We start from the raw sequence: 19,247 nt of genomic DNA, 5'->3' as shown, positions 1-19,247 counted from the left end.
GAAATCAGGTGCGACTTCGGAACGTTGATGGAAAACCGCAGCAAATGCAGAAGGTCGGCTGCAGTCTGGAGGTGGGAGACGACTGCCTGGGGGTGAGCCAGCCTTCAACAGCCAGTCGCCGAGATAGGGGAAGACTGAAACCCCTGATCTGCGCAGATGAGCTGCGACCACCGCCATCACTTTTGTGAACATCCGAGGGTGCTGGTAAGGCCGAAAGGGAGCACGGTGAACTGAAAGTGCTCATGGCCTACTGTGAACCATAGGTAACGCCGGTGGGCCGGCAGGATGAGGATATGAAAATAAGCATCCTGCAAGTCCAACGCTACCAGCCAGTCTTGCGGGTCTAGGGCAGTCAAGACCTGAGCAAGCATGAGCATCTTGAACTTCTCCTTCCGGAGGAAGCAATTGACGTTCCAGAGGCCTAAGATAAGACGCAGGCCTTTGACCTTCTTTGGAACCACGAAGTAGTGGGAATAACAACCACAACCTACTTCTGGTGTCGGAACGCGCTCGATGGCCCACTTGGCCAAGAGAGCCGCAACTTCCTGCTGGAGAAGTGACAAGTGATCCCCCGACATGCGGTGGTACTGATGTTGCATTGCTGGATGGGTAGACTCGAAGGGGAGGGAGTAACCCCGCGGACTATTTGCTGAACCCACCTGTCCGAGGTGATGGTGCGCCAGTGGGGAAGGTGATTGTGAATCCTGCCACCCACTGGCGTCTGGTGGGCCTGAAACACCGGACTAGGAAGGTTTTGAGGCGGGGGCGGCAGAGGAGGTGGTGGATTGACTCACACGCTGCCCCGGGACCCACCACGGCGGGTCCCACGTCCGTGGCTGCACTGAGACTTCGGCTGCGCAAGCTTGCGGGACTGAAAGGAACACGTTTGGGCACCTCGACCCTGACCTCGAAAGGAGCGAAATGCAGACCCGAGGGAGTACGCGTGGTGGCGAGACCCAAGGACTGGGCAGCAGCCCGGGAGTCCTTAAAGCATTCCAAGGTGCTATCCGCCTTGTCACCAAAGAGGAGTGTGCCATCAAATGTCCAACAAAGTGTTCTGGAAACCCCGGAGAAGCCAGTAGTTCTGAGCCAAGCGTTACGGCATAGAGCCACCGTTGTGGAAAGTGCCCTGCCGAGGGAATCAGCTGTGTCAAGCCCACAACGGATGATAAATTTAGCAGCATCTCTTCCCTCGGTAATGGCCTGGGAGAAAACCGCCCGTGCCTCCACAGGGCACTGAGGTAGCAACTGTGCCACAGTATCCCACACAGAATGAGAATAGCAGCCCAACAGGCACGCAGTATTCACCGCTCGCAACCCGGGAACTGACAGAAGTGAAAATCTTTTTCCCCAAACTGCTCCAGTTTCCTAGACTCCTTGTCCGGAGGAGCAGAAGGGAATGCACTCGGCGAGGCAGATGCCTGGACAACCAGACTCTCAGGCGTCGGGTGCTGTGTGAGAAAGCTGGGGTCGCCGGGCGAAGGCGGCGTGCCACACCCTTATCTACAGGAACCCCCATGTTAGGTTTGTTCCTGGTGCTCAACAGGATGTCAGTAAGCGCCTTATTGAAGGGCAGCAACGGCTCCGCGGATGAGGACTGTGGCTGCAGCACCTCGGTCAGGAGATTGGTCCTGATAGGCACAGAAGGGAGCGCGAAGTTAAGAGCCTCATCCGCCCTACGCAATACCACTGAAAAAGTCCCAACCTCCTCCATAGCCACAGAAGAAGGGGACAGTGTACCAGGGTGTGGAGGCAAATCCAGATCCACTGGACCCTCCATGTCGCCTTCCCATTCAGGCTCATCCTCGCATTGAGCTGCAAGAGGGACCACCGACCCCTCCCAGTACTCCCCTTCATCCACCGGTTGTTGAGGAGGCCGGTAAGGACGAAGTGCCCGGGGAAATGGGACAAACTCCCCAACAAGAAATGGAATCGGGGGGTAAGAGACCAATCCTGGTTCGGCACCGTGTGGCGTCAGAGGTGCCGATGTTGGCGCCGAGGCTGGAGCCGGCAGCGTGGCAGGGCGCCGGCGTAGCCGAGGCCAAAGGCGGCTGCACCGGGGCAGAACCACCCAACGGGTCCGCGGGGCCCGAAGGTGCTCCGGAGGGGTCCGATGGGGCAAACAAATGGCGCAAGGTCAACATGAAGGCTTGCACCTCATCTGAAGTCACGTGCGGGCCTGGAAAGGGTGGGTAGGCCACACGCAACGACGGAGGCTCCAACGGAGTCGCGGGGTAATGAACCCCCGCACCCTCCACCGCGTCACGTGACCGGTGGGGAGAAGAGGAAGAGCAACGTCACTTCTTTGACTTTTTATGGCGCCTCGACTTACCTGTCCCCGATTCCGGCGAGCGATGCTGATGGCTGCGTGACCGGTCCCTCAACCTCCCAAGGGAGCGGGACCTTGATCGGCGCGGAACCGATTGCCGGACCTCCAACAACTTTTGGGAACGCTCCCGCAAAGCTTTCAGCGCCATGGCCCGACAATCGGGGCACGCATCGGGGTCATGGGCGTGCCCCAAGCAGAAGAGAGACACGTCATGCGGGTCCGCTACCGACATGTTCCAATGGCAGGCCCTACAGGACTTAAACCCGGGCATCCCTACTGCACCAGGAGTCAAATACTCGACAAAACAAGTTGTCAGAAACTAAGTTAAAACTTTTAACTAGGGGTACCGCTCTCTCTCGGCTCTGCGCTGCTGCGAGGAAAAAGAAAGAACTGACGTCAGCGTGCGTGGGCGAGGCGGCTACGACGCCAGCGGCGTACGCTGAGCCGTACGACGACGCCTACCGACGCGCAAGTGTACTGCTGACAAAAACTTTCTGGATCCAGCCTGACGCCTGGGAATATTCTAAGGTAAGGAATCTATCACTAACGTGTCTCTTTCAGATACAAGTTTACGTCGTGGGATGTCCACGTCTGCCGGGATTCCCAGGAGGAGAAACCGTGGTTCCAGCTCTATTTGGACTTCTAGTATGTTGTTAAGCTCTCCCACAATTCTTCCCCAATAGGCCTGGATCTTATTACATTCCTAAAGGATATGTATGAATGCTCCGCCTTCTACGCGGCATCTCAGACAATCTGGGCTTTCAGCTCTCCCTATTTTATACAATTTTGCACTATCAAAATAAGTTCGGTGCAGGATTTTGTATTGGATGAGACGTAACCTAAGTTTGATTGCCACTTCACGAGGATGCATGAGATAACAGTCTATATCATCCAGCACACCAGTAGTCCCCTCCCATTTTGCTTGAAATGGATCCAATTTGTCAGGCATGTTATTGAGTAACGTTTTATAGGTAAACTATATGGCTTTAGCCAGGATCGAACCTCTAACGGGGCATATTCCGGTATTGTCTCCCTATCCAACCCCTCCGCAATCCATGCATGTTTCAAACGGATGTATGCATATGCTCGAGTGTCGTGGAGTTGGTATTTGGCTTGGAGTGTGCTGAAAGAGGCCAACACACCATTTTACAGGACGCCCCCTATTTTGGAAATGCCAATTAGGTCCCATTGCCTAAAGCCTCTCAGCTTTCCAATCACGGTTAGTCTATTTCCTTCCCACAGCGGGGTCTCTCTGGTGCATTTTTGGTCCCACTTCATTTGCTGTTTGGCGCTTTTCCATGCCTCTAACGTCATCTGGGTTGCCTGTAGCAATTGGCTACCTCCTTTAACTCCATACATATAGTGAAGGAGTGTACGTTCCCTAAACTGTAGCCTTTCCAGCCTATATGTCGAGTGATCCCCAGGTGCGTGAATCCATTCATTGATGACAATGAGGTGCGATGCTCTATAGTACGCCCTAATGTCTGGGAGGGCCAAACCCCCGGTATACAGATTTCTCTGTAGTGTCTGAAGTGCAGTGCGTGGATGGGCCCCGTCCCAAAGGAGCAAGCGCAATTCACTGTCTATATTTTTGAACATGGTGTCTGGAATCTTACTATAAGTGTTTTGCAGCACGTAAAGCAACTGGGGAAGTGTAATCATTTTATACATGGCGGCCCTTCCCATAATAGTTAAGGGAAGTCTTCTCCACCTCTTAGCTTCTTCCTGGAAATTTGAGAAGACCCGCCTAATGTTACGCGCTAGGCTAGCTGCCACGTCTGTGGTAATGTAGAGGCCAAGATAGGTAAATCCCTCTGTTGCCCAGCGCAAACAACTAGGGTATGTCTGGGACTCCCCTACTCCCCTACTCCCCCACTGGGTACAGGGTAGAATTACTCCAGTTGATTCTATATCCTGCATGACGCCCATAGTTCTCAAAATTTTTTAGTATTTGAGGAAGCATCTCCTTCGGATTCGTCACATATAATAGAATATGTCCGCATATAAAGATACGCGTTCTTTATCTAGCAGTCGGGCTTCATCTACAAAACCACCCAGCCCCGGGAAGGCTGATGACCCAGGCCATACCTGTTGCAATGCAACAGATGACGGACAAGCATGGGAACAGATGAAAGCACCAATGCTGGAGAATATAAGTTTCTCCAAGGATTGAGCACACGGAGAAACAGTGCATCACGCAAAAACATGAATACCAAGGCTTTCTATGGTACGCAACCACATCCACCCTGATGGTGGAGGATGGAACCAAAAGAACAGCTCTGGTTATAGATGGAAAGTACTCCTATTCACTTTCCACAAAAAAACCTGAATAATCCATCTCCAGTGTGTGCTGCTACTCTCTGCTGAACAGAAAAAACCTTTGCAGGAAAGTGCTCCGTAATCGTTGGCAGGAAGAGCCTGCCACTGTGTTTGCTGGTCTGTTAGCACTGGTCTGTCTCGCCAGCAGAAATGAAAATAGCAGATGGAAGAAAGGACTGTGTGATGCCTAAACTAAGACAACCACGGAGCAGGCATCTCTTGGCCGGCTATTTAACCACAGTTGTTCGGAGCATCAATAACATATAAAAATGTTTATCACAAACAAAATACGTAAGCCAGCTCAGTAGGTGACATAGAATGTGTTATTAGGAGGGTGCCATGCTGGAACATAAAGACCAGGAGCTGGAAAGGCAACAATACGGTAAAAGGCACAAGAGAACACAAACCTCGTCAGCTATAGAGTTGATGACAGAACCAGAGAGGGGATGATGCCCCTCACAACAGGAAGAAGGATAAGTTACTTACCTGTAATCCTAGATCCTAGTTCTCTTCCAGGGGTATACTCAAAGTCATAAGCACTGAATAGTCCTGCCCACGTGTGGGACCCCGGAGCATTTACAAACATATATGCATACAAACATATATATATTAATGCATGTTTAACCAACAACTAAGGACTAGTCATGCAAAACATACATCAATATATATATATATATATATATATATATATATATATATATATATATATATATATATATATATATCCTCAAAAAATTCCCTCCAGGAGGAAGGAAAAACAGGACGCACTCTTTGCCACCTTTTAGCGCTTTTTTTTATTTTCTTATCTTTACTGCATGGGATACAGGCATGAGCAGATCTACGCGTTTCGGTATCCCAGATACCTTGCTCACGATATATATCCTCAAAAAATTCCCTCCAGGAGGAAGGAAAAACGGGACGCACTCTTTGCCACCTTTTTGCGCTTTTTTTTATTTTCTTATCTTTACTGCATGGGATACAGGCATGAGCAGATCTACGCGTTTCGGTATCCCAGATACCTTGCTCACGATCGTGAGCAAGGTATCTGGGATACCGAAACGCGTAGATCTGCTCATGCCTGTATCCCATGCAGTAAAGATATTAAGAAAATAAAAAAAAGCGCAAAAAGGTGGCAAAGAGTGCGTCCCGTTTTTCCTTCCTCCTGGAGGGAATTTTTGAAGCGGTGTGGTTCAACCGCAGGGACCAGCACCCACGAAGAGCGCTGCATTATCCCGGTAATTGGGAACCAGACGAGTGGAGATATATATATATATATATATATATATATATATATATATATATATATATAATGCATACATAAACACACATACATATGCAACCCAAATATCAAATTAGGCTAAAGTATGCAAATATTGCATTGTATTTTTTCAGTTAAAATAAAGCATATTGCAACATTACCATGAAAGAGAAATGCACTCTTGTTTGAACATAGCCTTTATTTTTGAGGAAAAAGGCAGGCAGATTAGCCCAGAAGGCTGCATATAGAAAACACCTCAAAAACTGGTGCCGTGCCTTTAAGACCTCCAGGCTCCCATCATGCCCCACAGGTGACAGTTAGGTCAGATCTTTCTAACAGTGTATTACATTGTATAGTGATCATCAGGAAAAAGAGTGCTGCTATAACCATGGTATTCGTCCAGGGAGGCGGGAGGGTTGCATATGACTTTGATGAGTATACCCCTGGAAGAGAACTAGGATTACAGGTGAGTAACGTATCCGTCTCTTCCAGGGGATCCTCATCAATAGTCATAAGCAATGAATAGAGTAGCAGCCCACCCTGAGAATTCTGCAGACAAACACCAGTATAGCAGGTATACTCTGAACAACATTTTATCTAAACAAGTTCTTCAAGGAAGCTTGCCCAAACCGGGCGTCTGCCTGGGTATTAGAATCTAGGCAGTAATGGCGAGCAAAGGTGTGAACTGAACGCCATGTAGCTGCTTTACATATCTCTTGAATGGGTACATTTCTGAGAAGGGCCATAGTGGCGGCTTTACCTCTCGTGGAATGAGCCTTCGGCCTGCCAGGGAGCTGTTTGTTAGCTAGCTGATAAGATAATGTGATACAAGATAATGTCCATCTAGAGATGGACTGATTAGAAGGGAAACCAGTGCGCATTGGACCATAGTTCACAAAGACGGTCCCAATTTCTTATGTCCTTCGTTCTATCAAGGTAGAATTTTAGAACCCTTTTCTAGATCAAGTGAATGTAACACCCTCTCAGGGGGAGTGGTAGGATTTGGAAAAAATGTGTGCAGAGGGATTGACTGATTGATATGAAAATCCGAGATCACCTTAGGTAGGAAACTCAGGTGTGTTCTCAGAACCACTCTGTTAGCATGGAAAATGAGATAAGGCTCTGTAGAACATAGGGCCTGAATCAAGCTCACCCTGCAAGCAGAGGTAATTACCACCACAAAAGCAGTATTCCAAGATAGGTGCTGCACAGAAGCTTTGTGAATGGGTTCAAAGAGGGGACCCATACATTTAGAGAGGACTACATTAAGTTCCCAGGGAGAGGAATGTGATCGAATTGGTGGGTGAACCTTTCTTGACCCTTTCAGGAAGTCTTTAACAACTGGCATTTGAAAGAAAGAAGCCTGTGTAGGTGACTTTCTATAAGCTGTAATTGCCGCCAGGTGTACTTTAAAAGACGAAAACTGTAAACCTGCTTTAGCCAAGTACAAAAGGTAAAATAGAATAACCTGTTCTTAGCCAAGAATGGGATTATGTCCGTTGACTGTAAACCACAGATAGAAACGCTTCCATTTGAAAGCATATGTCTTCCTCGTAGAAGGCCTTCTTGCTTCCTTCAAAATCTGCATACAGTCCTGCGAGAGGCCCAGATGACCACATTGGAGGAACTCAGGAGTCATGCTGTCAATTTCAGTGATGAAAGGCTGGGATAACAGACCTTCCAGCCGAACTTGGTTAACAGATCTGGATGGCATGGCAATTTCCTGTGTGGCATCTTGGAAAGATGTAGAAGGTCCGTATACCACCACTGGCGAGACCACTCTGGCACAATCAGGATCATCTCGAGCTGGATCCGTGAGTTTGTTGATCACCAGTGGTATGAGGGGGACTGGTGAAAGCGTCGAGTAATTTCTCTGACCAATCGTTCAAAAGCGCATTCCTTCTGGACCCTGGTTGAGGGTACCTGAATGCGAATGCGTGACATTTTGCGTTTGCCGCATCCGCAAATAGATCGATGTCTGGTAACCCCATCTTCGAAAAATGTTGTGCTTCACCTTGTCTTTTAGCACCCAGTCGTGCGTTTTGACGAAGTTGCGGCTTAGATCGTCCACGTGCACATTGAGGGTACCTGGGATGTGTATGGCTGATATGGACAGGTTATTCGCTAGTAACCATTTCAATCAACCAACAAAACAGAAGTACTCATCATGGGCCCAAACCCCGACGCCTGGAACGACACCTGGTGGCCCCCTGCCCTCGGAAGCCTGCCCACCCCCACGGACCACACCCGCAACCTGGGAATCATCCTGGACACCAAGCTCAAAATGGACCACCAGATCAACTCAGTCACGTCCTCCTGCTTCCACACACTCCGCCTCCTACGTAAGACCTTCAATGGCTCCCCCTCGAACACAGAAAGACCGTCACTCACGCCCTGGTCACCAGCAGACTCTTCTACGGCAACGCACTCGAAGCCGGAATAAACAAAAAACTCACCGCAAGCATCCAGAACGCCGCCGCAAAACTGGCCCTCAACTTGCCAAGACATTGCCACATCTCCCAGCACCTGCGCACACTCCACTGGCTCCCCATCAAGGATGGAGTCACCTTCAAGATGCTCACCCACGCACACAAGGGCCTCCACAACACCGGACCAGCATACCTAAACAGCCAACTCAAATTCCACGCACCCCAAAGAACCCTACGATCAGCCCAGCTCTCCTACGCCGTGGTTCCCCACACCAGAAAGACCAGATCGGGAGGCCATCCGTCTCCTTCCTCGCGGCCAAAGCCTGGAACACCCTTCCACTCCACCTCAGACAGATAACATCGCTCCTCATCTTCACAAGGAACCTCAAAACCTGGCTCCTCGATAGACTTCCTCCTTGATGAACGGGAACCTGACCCCCCCCCCCTCCCCCCAGCACCTTGAGACCCTCACGGGTGATTAGTCCTGCTTTAACAAGCACATGATTTATTGATTGAGGGGGATTAAAGCACGCTACTCACCTGTGAGGGTCTCAAGGCTCTGGGGGGCGGGGGGGGGGGGGGGGTGGCAGCTGGGGTACAGCCGAAGAGCCAGGTCTTGAGGCTCCTCCTGAAGGTGTGCAGAGTGGGGAAGCATCTACTGTTGACTGGGAGCTCGTTCCAGGCTTTGGCTGAGATGTAGGAGAAGCCTCTTCTTCCACCTGCTCTGGTTCGTGGATGTGCAGGGTTTCTGCTAGGGTGAGGAGCGGAGGTTCCTTTTGGGTACGTAGGAGACTCGTTGAGGTATTTGGATCCGCTGTTGTGGGGTGATTTATAGGTGCAGGAGCCTAGCTTGAAGGTTATTCTCTTCTCGAGGTGGAGCAAGTGGAGTTCTCGCAGGTGTTGGGTGATGTGCTCATGCCGTGGGATGCCGAGGACGAGTCTGACCGTGGTGTTCTGGATGGTCTGGAGTATGCGGAGCAGGGATTTGTTGATTTCAGCGTAGAGGGCGTTTCCGTAGTCCAGTCTGCTTGTTATGAGTGCTGGGTGACAGTCTTTCTGGCCTCGGGGGGGAGGGGGATCCACTTGAAGGTCTTGTGGAGGGTGTAGAAGCAGGTGGAGGCGACAGAGTTGATCTGTCGGGTGATGGTGAGGGAGGAGTAGAGTATGATGACGAGGTTTCGGGCATGGTCCGTGAGGGGTGGTGTGGAGGGCCACCAGGAGTTGTCCTACGCGGAGGGGGAGGGTACGAGGACTAGGACTTCTGTCTTCTGCGAATTTAGTTTCAGACATTTCCAAATCACTTGAGCTTCCAGAGATAGGGGTCTGGATCTGGTCCCTCCCTGTTTGTTGAGGTAATACATAGTTGTGGTACTGTCCGTCTGAACCAACAGGAAGCGTGTCTTTATGGAGGGAAAGAACGCTTTGAGCGACAAATGTACAGCTCTTTATTCCAACATGTTGATGTGGTATGTGTTCTCCTTTTCTGACCACATCCCTTGAATCTGCAACGGTCCCATGTGAGCTCCCCAGCCTTGGAGGGACGCATCTGTGACAAGTGTTTGTTTGGGAAGTTCCTGTTGGAACAGGACTCCTTTCAACAAAAGAGGACTCCTCATCCACCATCTTAGTGAAGCTTTGACTACTTGAGGAAGGACTATGGTGTATTTCCAGCGGTGGAGACTTGAGACCACTGATCCTCCACTGCATGTTGTAACAGTCTCATCTGTAGCCTGGCATTTGGGACAAGGAATATGGAAGACGGCATCAAGCCCAACAGAGAGGATACCTGTCTGGCCCTGGGATGAACTGTGTGGAGGAGAGTGCAACATTTGAGGAAAATTGAGGATAGTGTCTTGTCCGAAGGACACATTCTTGCATTTGTGGAGTCTAGGGTCACTCCCAAGTAGTGGATTCTCTGAGTTGGAATGGGAATAGACTTCTTGTAGTTGACGCACAGACCCAACTGGTTTAAAACTTGAATGCAGTATTGCAGATATTCTTGCAGAAGCCTGGGAGAGGCACTGTTGAACAGCCAGTCATCTAGATAAGGATAGATGAAAATCTTTTGCTTTCGCAGGAAAGCCGCTACAACCGCCATACATTTAGAAAAGGTGCGGGGGCTGCATTTGTCCGACAGGAAAGGCATTGTACTGGAAGTGCTCTGACTATCTTGAATCATAAAAATGTCCGGTGCTTTCGAAAAACTGGGATATGAAAATAAGGTTCCTGACGGTCTATGAAGCACATCCAGTCTCCTTGATGGATTTGTGAAACAATTTGGTGTAGTGCAAACATCCTGAATCTTTCCTTGAGAACACATTTTTTTAAGAGTCTGAGATTGTGTATAGGCCTGTACTCCTTGTATGGACCTTTCTTTGGAACCAAGAAGTAATGGGCATAAATCCCCTGTCGATGTTATAGCCGGGGAACTTTTTGACGGTGCGTTTTAGTACCAAGATAGAGACCTACGCTCGAATCAGCTTTAGCTGATGTACTCAAGATCTCCGAAGGGGTATGGCAGGTGGTGGGGATTTGAATCTGATTGAGTACCCATTCCTCACATTACTGAGCACCCAATTGTTCTCTGTTATTTTGTGCCACTCGTCCAAGTGAAAAATTACACTCACTGTTTCGGATGCTGTTTTGCCGAAGGGGTTGTTTGCCTGGAGGCCCCTCGTCCTCGTTCAGGTCGGCGCTGGTGATAGTGCGATCTAGCATGATGTTGCTGCGATTACCAGTGAGGGGTTTGAACCCTCTGTTGGTATTGGCGGCGATCATAAGGACGATATTGATGTCTGAAGTCCTTCCTTTTCTTCAGACCTACTGCCTTCAAGGTGTCAAGTTCTGACTTCATTGTGGACATCTCATCGTCCGCATGAGAGCCAAAAAGAGAAGTCCCATTGAAGGGAAGGTTGACAATTCTGTGTTGGGCCTCCAGTATTAGGCCCTTGAGTCTCAGCCAGGAAGATCGCCTAGCACAGATGCCATGTGAATAGCCACGAGCTGCCAGATCTGATGCATCAGCTACTGCGCTTATGATCTGGTTTGCTACGAGCCCTCCTTCATGCAGGATCTCTTGAAAATCCTGTCGATCTTCTTTTGGCACCTTATCAGCAAACCATGAGAGTGAGTCCCAATATGAACTGTCATATCGACAAAAGAGTGCGGAAGCGCTAGCAACTTTAATTTAAGAGGCTGAGGTGTTACATATCCTCTTCCAGATTGAGTCCATGGATTTGGGGTCTTTATCAGGAGGGACTGCAGAGGAGGAAGCCCCAATGTGCACTTTCCTTGCTGCTATACTATAACCGAGTTCGGTGGAGGATCAGACCTCAGGAACTATGGATCCTGTTCTGGGGCTCTTAATTTCTTGATTATGCATGGTGGCGCTGCTCCAATTAACACAGGATTGTGAAAAGTGTGAAGAGCTGGTTCTACAAGTCCAGGAACCAAAGGGAGCAGGGGTTTAGTGGACGACCTGTGATTGAGGGTTTCAAATATGACCGAAGATGAGGGAGTTGTTGAAGACATCTCAATGTTGAGTTTCGGAGCCCCGTTACAAAGGACCTTGTTGAACGTCATGATGTCATCCACTGGTGATACTCTGGTGGGAGGAGTGGACGACAAGGTAGGAGAATAGTCTGTCACTGAAGATCGTGGCGGCGTGCCCTCGACGTCGGAACAGGGGACCTCGACGTCGAACACCCATGTCGTTGTTGGCGGTGTGTCTTCGTCATTAAGCGTCTGCGCTCTGCCGTCGTAGGTGAAGCAGACGTAGTCCGTTGACGAGGTAGATTCGACGTCGGCCGGTGTGTAACTGGCGCCAGTCTAGGCTTAGACTTACTTGCCACTCCTGGCATCCTGCGCTTCAACGGCTATTGGTCTTTCGGCGTCAACTGCGATAAAGGTCTTCCTGCCGATGACTTAGAAACCAACGGTGAGCATAGGGGTACCTTTGACGCCGATCTTTTCCCTGTCGACTGCAAATCTGACTGATGTATCCTTTTTTCCCCTTTTTCTTGTGCTCAGACCTTACTTGAGAGGAGGGTGCTTTAGGAGGATGTCTTTCCAGGCCACTTAGATTCATTGCCTCTCTCCTGCATGGCATGTAGTTTGATCTTCTCCCTTTCACAAAGGGCCCTTCTGGAGAACTGCTGGCAGTAGTAGCACATTTTCAGGTCTGTGAGGATAGTAAGCATACTATACAGAGCAAGTGTAGGTCAGATTTTGCCATTTTCTTCCCACAAGAAGGACATTTCTGACAAAAAAATAACAGGAAAGTCAGAAAAAATGGTGGAATAGTACTGCTAGTAGTAGAAAACGTCAAATGAGGTAAAAAAATTCAGCTTCACAAAACCAGTTAGTAAGAAAAATCCACTAACTGAAGAGCTCAATGTTACAAGATCCTCACAGAAGGAGCCAGAAAAAAAAAAGAACTGGCCTAACTGCCACCTGTGGGGCATGATGGGAGCCTGGAGGTCCTAAAGGCACGGCAACAGTTTTTGAGGTGTTTTCTATTTGCAGCCTTCTGCAGCCTATATATTACAGAACTAGTCCTTAGTTGTTGGAGATATATATATATATATAGTCCCCGCACGTTGGTGGGACTATTCAGTGCTTATGACTATTGAGGAGTATCCCCTGGAAGAGAACCATGTTGTTCTTCTCACATGCTGACTTCTTAATGGGAAAACGCTCCTCCTGGTCACACAGACCTCAGGCATCAATGGCCTGGAGAGAAAGTGCAGCACAGCCAGCTCTTCTCCAATGTCTGCTTGAAAACATGTAAATTGCTCGTCGTGCCCAGCCTCACAGACCACCTATTGCCACAAATGACATCACAACTAACACCCCACCTACTGACTAACACAAAATCTAACTATTGTGCAGTCTGCCCCAACATCACAGACACCTTTTGTCAGGCATTCCAGACACAGGTCGCTACACAATTGGAAACACAAGCTATTTCACTCTTCTCATTGACCACACACCACCCCAGGAATTTTAGAACACTTCTACTTACAAATTGATGCAACAGACCACTCACATTTAGAACAACCTTTGGCACTAACTCCAAGACTACCTATGCAAGCCCATATTACAGCACACATAGAAACATGCACATTAACACATAATTACCATCCAAATAAGTAGCCAGATGCACATACTCATCAACAAGCACCCGATAAAAAGTGCAGTTCTTCAGTAAAACTGTCAATACCAATGAGTTAGGTCAGTAGTACTCGTAGTGTAACCCTTGGACAGGTAAAAGGTTCTTCTCGCCCTGTTGGAATTCAAACACATGGCCTACAAGTGCTTAACTAATACAGCTTTCTTACACTCGAGTACTCAGATCTTCTGAAAGAAACCGCAATCTAGACACTGACAAATAGACACAAGAGGACCAGCTACACACATGGACAGCTACACACAAGGGAAGAAACATGGCATGCAAAGAGGACCACCCACAAAAACACACAACCATACCTATATGCAAGGAGCCTTCTAGCACATGAGGAGTGCCCAGGTGAGAAAACAGGATAGTGAGATAAAAACTAATCCATAGAGACACCAGCACCCGTCACATATTCAGAAATACACACACATGAACCAACGAAAGGCATACATTTTAAAACCAGCTACACAAAGCCACATTCATAAATGCACACACGATGACCCATACAGGTTCAGCCACCCATATGGCACAATGGACACGTTGTCAGATACAGATGAGCGAACCATCCACATACACACACAAACAAAGAGGACTACACACAATGATAAATAAATAGCTGAAACAAATCCACACTGACAAATACACAGAGTACCACACACACAGATGAAAAGCAGATCCACACAGATCCAACCAGATCCATAGAGAGGACCTGCCACAAAAATGCACACACGCACTTTTGCACAGAAACAACAAAAGGCATTTTCTTTTATACACACTGACGCATTCAGACATGAGAAGAGCCACCTACAGAGATACACCGACAAGAGGACAAATATACCCACACTAACTCTACAGGCAAGAGGGCCAGCCAAACACAAAGAAAAAAATAGAAAGAGGAACAGTCACACACACATTAGAACCAGACCCATATACACAGAGAACCAGACAAAAACATTTATACATTAAAACACACAGGTGAAAGGAACAGCCACATGCATGGCACATATACAGATAAGAGAATAGGCCACAGGCACAGTGAAAGACACAGACATGAGGACCACATAAAGAGTAGGTGAGAACAGCAGCTGCAGGAACACCGAATCATACACAGACAAGAGAACAATCCAAACACACAGTCACAAATATAGTGAGGACCAGCCTCATAGGCAGACACATACAAACAGCTATAAAAAGGACCAGCCTCACAGGCGTTCGGAGTATCAACCACATTTACAGATAAGACGACCAGCCGTATACACAAGGACAGCTACAGAGCCGATAGAGCGAGTCACAAACACATTAACAGACAACAGGACCTATCCTCATCCCATACATACATCGGCGAAAAGACGAACACAGAGTTACAAAGTCACAAGGAGCAGCTGCACATACAGGTGAGGGAACTAGTAATTTATACGCTAACAGATAAAGATGAGAGGATCAGCCACACACATGCTTACACTGCTTCAGATGAGGATCAACCATACACACACACAGATACACAGACAAGACTACCAGCTGCATACACAGTAACAGATACAGAGTAAGCATTCATACTGACACATAAAGCAAAGAGGATCAGTCGTATTCACACTGCCGGATACACAGAAAAGGACCAGTCGTGTGTGCTCACACATACATACACGTAGACCAGCCATGAGCGCACCAACACAAATACAGAGGTAAAACAATCGTGACATACATACAATTAGAACTAATAGAAAATGTACACATACACTGACACACAGTAGACAAGAGAGCCATCAATGTAACTTGCAAGGAAAGGGCCAGGATAACTGAGGAAGATGCAGTGCCAGGAGAGAAGTTTAAAGGCAGGTGAGAAAAGGTCACAAAGCAAACCACTTGATTTTTTGGGGAAGACAGAAGAGTTTTGGAAAAAGAGAGAGGCGTGGGACAGGAGTGAAAGTTGGGTTGAGAGAGAGGGCATAGCAGAGAGATTATGGTGTGGGTCAGGAGATGAGTTTTGCTTCAAGAGGAGAAAACAGCCAATAGGAAGGAGACGTCGGAGTCAGAAAGAAAGGGGATTGTAGTCAGCACGAGAGAAGGATCGAAGTCAGCAAGAGAGAAGGATCGAAGTCAGCAAGAGAGAAGGATCGAAGTCAGCAAGAGAGAAGGATCGAAGTCAGCAAGAGAGAAGGATCGAAGTCAGCAAGAGAGAAGGGATAGAGTCAGCAGGAGAGAGGGGACAGAGTCAACAGGATAGAGGGGACAAAGTCAGCAGGAGAGAGAGGCTAGAGTCAGCAGGAGAGAGAGGATAGAGTCAGCAGTAGAGAAGGGATAAAGTCAGCTGGAGTGAGGTAATCTGGACCAATAGCAAAGAGGAGCCTGACTTTGGCGGGAAAAGGGCCAGGTCAGCAGGGGAAAGGGCCAGGTCAGCAGGGGAAAGGGACAAGTCAGCGAAGTGCAGTGGCCTCTGTCAGGAGAAATGGGTTGATTTAGGGGTAGAGTGGATTGGACCAGGAGGGGAGGGGCTTTAGGGTGGGAGGGGAGAGAGAAGAGGGCTTCAGGGTGGGAGGAGGTGGGGTTGGGGCAGAAAGAGAGAGGGGGTTCCTGGCAGAAGGAGAGAGGGGTTCTGGGCAGGAGGAGAGAGGACAACTGCACCAGGAAGAGAAAGGAGGCTGGGGTCAGGAGGCCAGACAAAGTTCGGGTTAGGAGGAGAGCTGGTTCAGGGCAGGAAATGAGGGGGTTTAGATCAAAAGAGCAGAGTTTGAATCAGGAGGAGAAAGTTGTGGTGCAATGAGGAGGAAGACTTCTAGATACGAAGGAGAGAAAGTCGTTTCAATGAAGAGGAGAGAGGCAAGCCAGGCTCAGTTGAATAGAGGAGCTGTGGTCAGTTGGATAGAGGAGCCACAGATAGCTGAAGTGAGAAGTCGGGCTAAGGTCGGGATGAATGGGTCAGGTCACCAGGACAGGGATATTATCTCAGGAGAAGAGCGGGCCATGTCAGGAGGAGAATGCGTTCAGGGCTGCAGGGAAAGACCAAGTTTTGTTTCAGAGCGGAGTAAATTATGGAACAAGAAATGGCAAATTACATAGCGTAATGCTGCACATTTGTAAGTGGTATTGCTTCACTTATGTCAGCTTCACACACCTAAATACAGCAATTAGCAAATGAAAGGTGACCTGCTTCTGCGCAACCAAAAGCTTGCAACTGCACTGTACCACATGTGGCAGTTTTTTTTTTCTATTGATACTCATTCATTTGGAGGTAGAAACGACCTATTTTTTTTGTTAAAATTTGCAAACTATGCAGAGGATTATGGATTATGTGGCAAATCAATAACTATGTGTAAAAACTACAGCTGGAGGATCACATAATTCAAGTGTGCCTGGCCCAGGTTTCAGAGGACAGTGCTGAGTGGCAAGAGGAGACAGGGGGCTAGGTAGAGTTAAGCGAGGAGAGGATGAGTTCAGGATGATGGTGGAGCTTTGTGGAAGACAGTTTAGAAGGAGAGCATTTGAAGTGAGCGGTTAGGGTTAAGTTCATGATAAAAGGGTCAGGTAAAGCAACTTACTAGCAGAGGCGAGGTCCATGTACTGGCACACGGCGTGAAGCAGCAGCCGCTCGTAGCTAAAAGAGAATATACTGCACATTACAACAAGACCAGGCACAAGGTCCAGATCACTGAAGCGAAGCACTTCAAGAGTCAGAAAACTGAGCATTGCTGCTTTCCGTTCCCTCAACACAGAGCAAGGTCCCCAGGAAGGTAGTTTCCAATGTCCTCTCCAGTGTACAGTCTACAAAAGTCTCTCAGAAAGACAAAGCCCCTCCCCAGAAGCTTTCAAGTGGTGTGGTACACTTAAACAGGTACACAGACTTGCAGAAAAGGGAACCGTAGCATGTAAACTATGCTACCCCTACAAGAGCTCGCACAGACATCTGGCGGCATTATCCACTTCTCCAACCAGGCATGCTCACCTGTTCTGCAGCATGGCCGTGTACACAGACTGAGGGCTCACAGAAAAAAAAGTCAACAGCTCCTCCTCCAAACCCTCCAAGGTGCCCTGTGAGAAGAAAAACAAGATTTATCAGCAGTAGACAGGTTAGTGACAAAGTACGGCAATAAGAACACACAAGGAATTTCAGGATGGGTGAAAAGGCTACAGTTCAAGCCCTGAGTGCAGCAGACTATCCGAGCCTCAACCTTAGCACAGCAATGCGGGATGAAGGCTATATCGGTGTTGGATGGCTACCTCTACTATCTAGCACCCCGACAAGAAGCCTGAAGGGGATAACGGTGCTGGCGTCTACCTCATCTCTTGCCCAGCCACAAGAAGCCTGAAGGGGATACCAGTTCTGAGCTTTTACCTCTCATCTCTAGCTCAGCGACCACAAGTCTGAATGGACTAGCATCAATGGTCTGTAGGCAGGGTTTTCAGGCCTCAGGTCTGGCATCTTGCCAGGTGGAGCAGATATGGAAGGATTTCCTTTGTTGCTGATGTGAGAGGGTGGACCTTAGAGTCCGCACACCAAAGGCAGAAGTGTTCCCAGCTGAGTTTATAAGTTGTGTTCTTCGTGTCCGCTCTTGCTTTGGCAAGGATTTCTCTGAAGTCTGAGAGAACGTCATGGAGAACTCATGAGTCAGTTTGATAAGTGGAGTGATCCTGGGTCAGAATGACGGACCTGGACCTGGTTCATGGGCAGCAATGTTGGTATTGGTATGAGCTGGTCATGAGGTTGTTCCGAGAGGAGCAGGAGCTCGATGAACCAGAACTGTCTGGGCCACTTGTAAGCTATGAGGAGAAGTCTGCAAGGCTCTCTGTTCAGTTTGTTGAGCATCCGTGGGACTAACGGGATCGAGGGGGAGGGGTGTCGGGGCTGAAGCGTAAGCATAGATTCCTGACCATCTCATCAAAAACGCATTCCCCCACGATCCCTGTTGGGGATGCCCACTTGCGAAGAATGGGCATTTTCTGTTCTCCTTCGTAGCAAACAGATTCAAATTAGGCTTGCCCCACCAGTGGAAAAGACTGCCCAGAATGTGCTGGTTTAGCTCCCACTTGTGGTATAGGATACTGATCCTGCTTAGCGAGTCTGCGAGGATGTTGGACACTCCTAGAACATGTTCTGCTCTGAGCGATATCGGATATTGACAAGCCCAGTTACAGATGCGTTGTGCTTGACGAGATAGCACTGATCAGCGTTTCACCCCCTGCTTGTTGAGATAAAACATACTGGTGGTTTTGTCTGTGCGCATGAGCATCGATGATTTTTCTATCTTAGGGAGAAACAAATTCAGTGATAAGGCAATAGCCCTGAGCTCTGGTTGGTTGATTCGGAGCTTTGTTTCGCCTGGCCCCCATTTGCCACTTATTTGATATCTTCTTTATATATATAGTTGCTGTGTTATACAAGTCTGGTATGCTATCTCTGGAGTGACTATTATATACAGATATTCCAAACCATACAAGTAGTTGTATAGAGATCGTATTTGAAGAATTGTCTGTAGAGACTATCAAGCTTTGCATATTTCAATTGTTCCATCCCTTCTATAAAGCACTTAAGCTTTTAAAAACATCAACAAAGTCTCATTAAGCATGTAGTTATTCAAGCTTATTGTATATAACTGGTTGATTGCTAAAAAGCTTTTATGCAGGCTTTATTAGGAGCTCCAATTCGCATACTAACCCTGCTTTACTTAGCCACACTGAGCCGGCAGATAATGAAAGAAACTAGTACATGCACCTTACGTTTTGTAGAATTGTAGTGCTTCC

At 48.3% G+C, this 19,247-nt stretch overlaps 1 protein-coding gene across 1 annotated transcript in view; it reads right to left on the bottom strand.

Annotated features, from left to right (window-relative positions):
- R3HDM4 (R3H domain containing 4) overlaps positions 1-19,247 on the bottom strand; it is a 203,066-nt gene that overhangs the window by 21,516 nt on the left and 162,303 nt on the right. Inside the window, exons 6-7 of the mRNA XM_085638078.1 lie at positions 17,452-17,537; positions 17,048-17,103 (exon numbers count right to left, since the gene is read on the bottom strand). Coding sequence (XP_085494204.1) covers positions 17,048-17,103; positions 17,452-17,537 — 142 coding nt within the window. The remainder of the gene's footprint in view (positions 1-17,047; positions 17,104-17,451; positions 17,538-19,247) is intronic.

Source organism: Triturus cristatus, chromosome 12 (genome assembly GCF_964204655.1).
Source record: "Triturus cristatus chromosome 12, aTriCri1.1, whole genome shotgun sequence".
Lineage (NCBI taxonomy): Eukaryota > Metazoa > Chordata > Amphibia > Caudata > Salamandridae > Triturus > Triturus cristatus.
Note: the sequence above shows the minus strand (reverse complement) of the source record. Positions and strands in the feature narration are given on the sequence as shown.